General features: G+C 35.2%; 1 protein-coding gene across 1 annotated transcript; it reads left to right on the top strand.

The window, feature by feature from the left end:
* The first annotated feature begins 461 nt into the window (after window positions 1-461).
* On the top strand, window positions 462-7110 carry LOC18099904 (CBL-interacting serine/threonine-protein kinase 23). The gene is made up of 15 exons (XM_006381027.3): window positions 462-1200; window positions 1463-1525; window positions 1621-1692; window positions 1800-1907; window positions 2050-2130; window positions 2231-2284; window positions 2373-2498; window positions 3247-3336; window positions 3452-3571; window positions 3660-3794; window positions 4201-4317; window positions 4676-4732; window positions 4814-4888; window positions 5707-5791; window positions 6791-7110. Exons 1-15 carry the CDS (start codon window positions 1015-1017, stop codon window positions 6814-6816), a joined length of 1395 nt encoding a protein of 464 aa, XP_006381089.1. The 5' UTR covers window positions 462-1014; the 3' UTR covers window positions 6817-7110.
* Window positions 7111-8939: the final 1829 nt, after the last annotated feature.

Below are 8939 nucleotides of genomic sequence, written 5' to 3'. Positions count from 1 at the left end.
TAACATTTTATTTTATTTATATATAAATTTTAAAAATAGAATTTTGTACACAGTCTAAAGTTGCAAATTATAACCAATTTCTTGTTAGCTTTATTTTCTATGTCCAAGTTGAGTTGAGGATATGTCTAAAGATCTTGTTTAAATAGAGACTGCTTTTTCACATAACACATATACAACACATGATTGAACCAATATAATTGTAAAGAGATTTACTTTATTTTTAAGAGATTTTTTTTAATTTTCCAGAAAGGAAAAGAGGAAAGAAATTGGTAATAAAATTCAAGAAAGTAAGAGAAGCGAAATATAAGACTAATTTCCTCACATAACAAACGTATTGTAACAAATATTGATAGAAGGATCAAATTGAGAAATGTGTAAGACATTAGGGATACTACTAATATATTGTTCTGTTTCGGGACAGGATTAGAATGAAGTGACTTTGATTTTATCGTCATAGCCTAAGCCTTAATTATTTCCACTACTATTCGATTTCGATCACCTCTCTCTCTAACTCTCTTCAAGCCTAAGCCTTAATTAGAAGATTTGTTTTTTGTTCTGTAAAAAAGAAGCAAAGTCTTCTTATTTATTTCAGTCTTTTCTCGATTAGTTTTGTTTCCAGTCTTTTTGGAGATCTCTGATTGCATGTAGAATCTCTTCTTCATTGAAAAACAAGAATTTTTTGTTTATCTTCTACAGTATTTTCTCCGTCGATTTATCTGACTTTATGGGGTTGATTTCTGATCCGACCGTCAGTATTCATGACTTTTCTTTTTGTCTCTCTATTTTCTCCTTTTCGATTCCATCATAAATTGATTTGTTTCCTTTTTTAGTTTTTTTTTCTTTTTTTAAAAAAGTAGAATTAAAAAAAAAGAAGCAAATATGAGTGTAGCCAAGTCTCAGGTATGGCAACCATGCAAGAAGAAGAGATCTTGATAGATAGAAAATAAGAACAGGAACTTCAGTTTTAGAGAGAGAAAGAGAGGGAAAGGAAAGGAGTTTGATTGATTCCAGAGAATGTCGTCTTCTAGAAGTGGTGGAAGCGGAAGCAGGACACGCGTGGGGAGGTATGAGCTCGGAAGGACTCTCGGAGAAGGAACTTTTGCGAAGGTGAAATTTGCTAGGAACGTTGAGACGGGAGAGAATGTTGCTATTAAGATTCTCGATAAAGAGAAAGTTCTTAAACACAAAATGATCGGTCAGGTATTTCTTTCTGATTTTTTTTATTTCATAAAATTCTGTGAATTCTCAAGTTTTATTTTATCAAATTCAACTTATTTTTGTGTTAATTTTAGCTCATGATTTTTCTCGTTGTTAGTTGTTATGTCTGGTCACCGAGAAAATCGAATTGAAAATTTAGAGCTGTTAGTTGTAGACAATAAAAGAAGAAAGAAAAGTCAATTTGAATAGGGAGACTAGTCGTTCGCTATGCTATATATATATTTTTGTTTTTTTTTCATTGCAGATTAAACGGGAGATTTCAACAATGAAATTAATTAGACACCCGAATGTCGTCCGCATGTATGAGGTTGGAAGTTTTTTTTTAATTAGCAAGTTGTTATTATTCTTTTTATGTTATTGTCGGGATTGTTTTAATAACTTGCAGCAGTATTGGTGTTGTAGGTGATGGCGAGCAAGACCAAAATATACATTGTTTTAGAATTTGTGACGGGTGGTGAACTTTTCGACAAGATTGTAAGATGAATATGTCTGAAATTGATGTGTTGGATTATTCTGCATGTTAATGTTAATGACAAGTCTATTTTTTTCTCTGTTTTTTTTTGCTATTTTTCTTGAGTTAGGCAAGTAAAGGGAGGTTGAAGGAGGATGAAGCGAGAAAGTATTTTCAGCAACTTATCAATGCCGTGGACTACTGCCATAGCAGAGGTGTATACCACAGAGATCTAAAGGTGCGAGTTTGTTGCTTTTATTCTTATTTTAATGTTAAAATGACAATGAGCCTCACTAATCTCTTTAGTTGAGCTGGCTGATCAATCTCTTATTAGTATCGGTAATGAACTAAGTTTTTTACATCTGGTTTTACAACTACAGCCTGAGAATCTGCTATTGGATGCTAGTGGGTTTCTTAAAGTTTCGGATTTTGGATTGAGTGCACTACCTCAGCAAGTTAGAGTATGTTAACCTCTGACCCGAGAACTCTGCCCAAACATTGATTATTTTCACTTCATTCCAGAAGATTTCCTGACTGTTTATCTTTTATTTCTCTTTTCAGGAAGATGGGTTACTTCACACAACGTGTGGAACACCAAATTATGTTGCTCCAGAGGTGTGGTAACTTTTCGTGCCATCAATATTTCTTAATGCTCCAACCATATATGTTATTTTATTCATTGCTTGGTGTTTCACTTTTCTAGGTGATCAACAATAAAGGCTATGATGGCGCCAAGGCAGATTTGTGGTCATGTGGTGTGATTCTTTTTGTCTTGATGGCTGGGTACTTGCCTTTTGAAGAATCCAACCTTATGGCACTATACAAAAAGGTGATTGTTTTCATTCTTTCTCATTGCATTGTTGTAGTCACCCATCGTCATGTTTGTTGGTTATAATTGTATAAAATGCTAGAGTTGGGGAAATGAAGCTCCCTCTATAGAGAAAGACCGCATCAAGTTTCATTTTTTTTGCCTATTAATTCTATCATGTTTACCTGAAAACAGCTGAGTAGAAAAGATCTTCTAGATCTCTAAAGCCCTCTCAGAAACTAATCTATGAAAACATTTAACATTTAACAATTATCAACTATTATGATTGGAAAGTTGACCATAATTTCTCAAGTTCATTAATCAATTTTGTACTGGGTGGAGCTACTCCATGGAAAGTATGATTGGAAAATGACCCAAAGTTCTGCTCGAGTTTGGCTCTTTCAATGTACACATGAGCTTGAGGGAGCTTTCAGAAAACCCGGTCATGAGCAGGCTTTGATTGTTTTGCAAAATGTCATGATCAACAGTGCTGTTTATGTCATTGACATCTTCTTACAAGCTATTTGCTACATCTGAGAGCATGTGCTAAAAAATTAAATAGGGAATCAAGTGGCAGCTTGATATCTTATTCTGGTTTGTAAAATCATGGACCCAAGGTTTGAAATCAGAGCCTTTGTGCATATCTGCTTAGGTAAACCTGTTCAGTTGCTGTGTAAAATAAGCGAAATGTGGTCATAGTGCATTGCCTGAATGGAAGGTGCTTTATTGTATTTTACCTAGGCTAAATGTGGTTTTTGTGCGACTGCAGATATTCAAGGCTGACTTCACATGTCCTCCATGGTTCTCCTCAAGTGCAAAGAAACTAATCAAAAGAATTCTGGACCCTAATCCTTCAACAGTTTGTTCCCCCTCTTCTCTTTGTATAAACTTATTGTACACCTTTCCTTCTTTAGAAAGGATGCCATATAATATTGGGTATTTGTCTTACTGTACATGCTAATGGTATGAAACAGCGTATTACCATTTCCGAGCTTATTGAAAATGAATGGTTTAAGAAAGGATATAAGCCACCTACTTTTGAAAAGGCTAATGTTAGTCTCGACGATGTGGACTCTATCTTCAATGAATCAATGGTAATTCTTGTGTTTCATTTGTGCATCCTGCTTTCAAACTTAGTACACCACCTGTGGGTTTGTAATTGATGTTTCTCATGGTTAACAGGATTCTCAAAACCTTGTTGTGGAGAGGCGAGAAGAAGGGTTTATAGGGCCTATGGCTCCTGTAACCATGAATGCGTTTGAACTTATCTCTACCTCTCAGGGTCTCAACCTTAGTAGTCTTTTTGAGAAACAAATGGTAAGTTTTAAACTCGTTGTTGTTCTATGTAAATGAAACCAAAATCTGGAAAATGTTGGAACTTGAGAGAGCCTGACAGTGTGGTACATTTGTTTATGCTGAAATCTTATCAAATTATAATTATACTAAAGATTAATGGTTGAATACTCCAACTGTAGCATTATACACTTTGATTTTCTATCATTTTAAAGCATGTTTTAGTTGATATTCCAACTTTGTTCTGATATTTAGCATTATCAATTTTGTGAAATAATTGCCAAGCAAAAATCAGATAACTGTTGTCTCCCAGTGTGTGTTTTTTGAAATATCAGAGTTTAACGAGCCGTGACCACCTCCTTGGATGTGTAGTTATCTTTGAGTTTCACAACCATAAACCTAAGAGACTTTCTTTTCCTTTGGCAACCAGGGGCTTGTTAAACGGGAAACGAGATTCACTTCCAAACATTCTGCTAGCGAGATAATCTCGAAAATTGAAGCAGCAGCAGCGCCTCTGGGTTTTGATGTAAAGAAAAATAACTTTAAGGTCCGATAATTTTCTACTTTTTTATAAATGAGAGTTTTTGGTGGAATGTTTAGTTCATGTTTAGCAAGATTCCTGTGGTTTTCCGGCATCCAACTTGTTGTGATGTCTGTATGGCTTTCAAGAGCTACCTCCAAACTGGAATCCTTAATATACCTGAATGAAATATGCCTTCTTTTTTTTTTCCTTGTCCTTTCACCTTCACAAGTAAATTGATTTATCATTATTGAACTTTTTCTATATAGTGGACTCCTGATTTTGTGTGTGAGGAAACATGATTCCTTCAGAAATTTGATTTTGTTATCAGTCAACTGTTAAATTATTGTTTCTACTGAAACAACTCTTCTATTTCAAATCACAGATGAAGCTTCAAGGGGAGAAGGATGGACGCAAGGGTCGTTTATCTGTTTCAACAGAGGTATGTCTCTAGGAAATCTGTACTGATAGACTTGTCTGTAGTGGTTTGAACTGGGTCCTAACATAATTCTCTTTCTTTCAGGTCTTTGAAGTGGCCCCTTCTCTTTATATGGTTGAGGTTCGCAAGTCTGATGGTGATACCCTGGAATTTCATAAGGTAATTTAAATATTGGTGCTCTTGTGGCAATTAAAACAGTAATGAAGAATTTCTCCTCCCTCAAAAAAGTTTCTGGTCTTCGTATTCTTTTTTGTCTATCAGGTTGATGCCTGTGTAGTTAGGTCTTTTGTGTGACCCTCGGTTTGGCTGCAAATTGAATGGATCTGTTCTTGAAAAGTATATAGTCAGCTGGTGTGCTTATTTCATTTTTCATGCAAAAACAATCATGACAAGTGATTCTTTGGGTAAATAGGGAGGGTGGACTGGGAGGGCTTTGTGAGATGCCCAACCACAGTTGATGGCGTAGCCAATAAGTATATCATGTGTGATTCAGCTTTTTCCATGGACTGGGAGGGGTATGTGAGATACCCAACCATGGTTGATGGTATACACATTGATGCCAAGAACTAGTCAATAACTAAAACATATGATTCAGCTCCACCCATTTAATCCTCCAATTGCTGTTATTATTATTATTACTGAAAAAAAATGCTTATGATATTAAACATTCCAGGCCAAGTTGAATTTAAAATTTTTCCCAGGCACAAGGCAAAGTTAAAAAAGTTAACTATAGCATTGTTAGCTCAAGAATAAGGTGAAGATAAATTGGTTTGCTTGCTTTCTGGGTCTTATAATCTCATGGAGTGAGCGGAAGGCTAGATTTGTGTCTGGTCTTGTTGGGTGGACCCAACAGGCCATAAAATATGTAGCTCCCTCCACTGGCATTGTTGTCCCAAAACTATGTTATCAGTTAATTCTTTCTTTAATCTTTAATTGTTGTAAGGTGTAATTTTGAAATCATCTGGCTTGAATGACAGTTTTACAAGAACCTTTCAACTGGGCTGAAAGACATCGTATGGAAAACGATTGATGAAGAAGAGGAAGAAGAGGCAGCGACAAATGGTTAGTATTTATTACCCGTGGAGTGTTATAATGAGAAGTAAGAAATTATTTTGAAGAAAAAAGTGTAATTAAATAAAAAGTAGAGGGGAAATGACATTAGATGTTTTAGGCTGATGGTATGTGTATGAGAGAAGTATATGAAAGTTATTGCAGTTAGAATTTAGATGGGTGCAATGAAATGGAAGTAGGAAATTATTGTCCATTTATTTTAGCATTTGGGTTTTAGGTAGCGATTGGTTAATGTTTCAGGATAGGTTGAGGAGACCAAGATATAGACAAAAAAAATCTGTTCTTGAGATAATTTTGGAGTAAATTTCTGTATTTATAAAACAAGAGGCATATAAGGGTCAACTTGAGTTAACCTAATTTTTTTTTAATAAAAAAGGATCGCAACAACATTGTTTTGACCATTTTTTTTAATCAATGGGTTCTTACTGAGTTTTATCCTGGGTTGATCAGGTTGTGGGTCGACCTAGTTTTTGACTGGGTTGGGCTTGGTCAATCCCTTATATTTTCATAAACCCGGACCAGCACAGGTCCTAGGCTGGCCGGGTTCTAGGTCGACCTATAGGCAAGTCCGGGTTTATAACTAGGTTATTATACTATTATTAATTTCAATACTCAATATAAACTAAAAAAAAAATATAATTATTTTTTTACATGTTTGTAACTTTGACAATATATATATATATATTAAGGGTAATACACGCGCGCACACACCATCAACTACAAAGGATACAAAGATAGTAATTTTATCGTATATCACTACTAAATACAATTTTCTTTTTGTCTTCCTTTCTGCGTTGTTTCTGTTTCAGTTTCTGTTTCTTTCAACCCGGGACACTAACCAAATACGATGTTAATGTTGCAAAGAATAACAATAACAACAAGAACCAGTTTTAACTACAGGCTGGTCAAGTTTCAGTATGCATTTGCTCCTGCACCTCATATTATGTATGGGCATCATACTAATTCTATTTTGGATATCTTTCTCTGCAGGTGTTGCTCGGGTTACTGCACGATAATTGGCTTCCTTCCTTGAAATCAAGAATCGTCAAGTGGTTTTCCTGTAAAAATCCAAATGTCGATTATTCATATGAATGTTGTCTGGTTTGTATGTATTTTTTCCTCCCTCAATGTTATGAAGTTTAATGGGGGGAACATACTGTAGGTTTCAAGGACATGTTCCTTGTGACCCTGAACAAACTCAATCCCTTGGCCTGGTTTTTGTCCAAAATGTGAATGTATCATAACATGTTTGCATAGTTCGGTTTTATTTTGAATGTATCATAGACCCCTTTAAAGAAAGTTTTCTGTTATGTACACTCTCCCTCGTGTCTGGTTTTATGCTCCCAAACCCTCTGCCTGATTGCGATGCCCTTCGTTTATTCTAGGCAGCACGTCTGAGCGGGCTCCAAGCAAAATGGGTGGTCATGAGGGTGCTGTAAACAGCTTTTAAGTGCTAGAAAAGAGGGAGCAGGTCGACCATAATTACAGGGAAGAGGCGAGAAGGTGGGGTGCATGGTTTACCATCTTGATATGGTATTCCATTTTCCAGCCCTAAACAATTTTGGTTTGATGTTCCAGTCCCAAGGCTGCTTAAAGCTGCTGCTCGTGCAATGTTCCCTTCGGCAGGAGAGAATGAGACCAATAAAAGGATTGGAAACCCATGGAGGGGTTTTTCCATCTGGGTTTGTTACTCCATTTGCATGATTCCTTGGAGCAGTCCCTGTAATGTTTGCTTCTGCAGATGGGGGTGAGAGGCCACTTGATGTCTGAAGAGAGGTAGTGGGTCAAGTATAACACCTATGGAGATTAAATTAAAAATTAATGAGTTAATGTTTTCAACAAAGTTTTTTAATATAAAAAGAGGGTTGATGTACTTTCAGTGAAAGAGTTTCCCAAGGAATCTATTTCTTTAACATTTGCCATTATATTTTGATATTCTTTGTACTCGTCCATGTTTGGGCCAGAAAGTGGTAAAAATGGGTGGAATCAACCGACCTTCGTTTTTTATAAGGTCAGGATTGGAATTGATGGTTCAAAAGTATCACTATAATATGTTTCTTGATATTTTTTTATGTAGAAGGATGCAGAATAGTTGAAAGGTCCCGTGCTGAACATGATTGGCATGCTGTAGGTTCACAGTTCATCAGTCACCATGAGATGGATTTTGGAGAAGTTAAGAATGAAATCAACTCCAACTAACTCAAATACTCAACTTAAAATATTAGGTAAGATATTAGATGAGATCTCAATAATAATTTTATATTACTTTTTAACATACCTCTTCAAGTAAAATGGTTTGAACTTGAAACGTGTACAAGTTTAAACTACTTCGTGCTTAATTTTTATTATTAATTATAATAGAAGTGATGAGATTTGAATTCGTGATCATTTAGTTAAAATAATTTTATTTTACTCTCCAACAAAATATGATCTAAAATACAACTAGGGACATTTTTTATCTTTATTACGATCTGTTCATGAACAATGCAATGGGCCAGCTAGAGAGGTTGGATTTTGTATTTGAATATGATGGATCAAGATTTTAATTATTTGTTGATTTTTTTCAAAAAATTACTTGGAACAAGGAACATGCGTGATTCAAAATCCTAATGAATCAAGGAGAAGTTTTGCAAAGAATATGGAGTTGCAAATATTGATGAAAGGCTTTACAGAGCCTTAATAGGCTGCTTGATGTACCCAATTGCAACAAGACCATATATTATGAATGCTATTAGTCTACTCTGAAGATACATGTATTGTGCTAGTCAAATTCATTTTCAAGTAGCAAAAAGAATTGTCAGATATATCAAGGGTATGATTGATTATGGTCTGAGGTTGTGTCAGGTTAAAAATTTTACACTTCATGTTTATTCTGATAATGATTAGGATGATTATGTTGATAACACGATAAATACTTCATGTTATTGTTTTAGCTTTGGTTTTTTTCATGATGTTCTAAAAAGCAAGAAGTCATAGCTAAATTCAGAACAGAAATAATATGTAGATGCTGTTGCTGCTATGAACCAAGCTCTCTAGATTAGGAAATTAATGGCAGACCTGCACATGGAGGAAAAGGATGTTGTTGCTGCTATGAACCAAGCTCTCTAGATTAGGAAATTAATGGCAGACCTGCACATGG

This window comes from Populus trichocarpa, chromosome 6, assembly GCF_000002775.5.
Source record: "Populus trichocarpa isolate Nisqually-1 chromosome 6, P.trichocarpa_v4.1, whole genome shotgun sequence".
Classification (NCBI taxonomy): domain Eukaryota; kingdom Viridiplantae; phylum Streptophyta; class Magnoliopsida; order Malpighiales; family Salicaceae; genus Populus; species Populus trichocarpa.
This window is presented reverse-complemented; position numbering and strand designations above follow the sequence as displayed.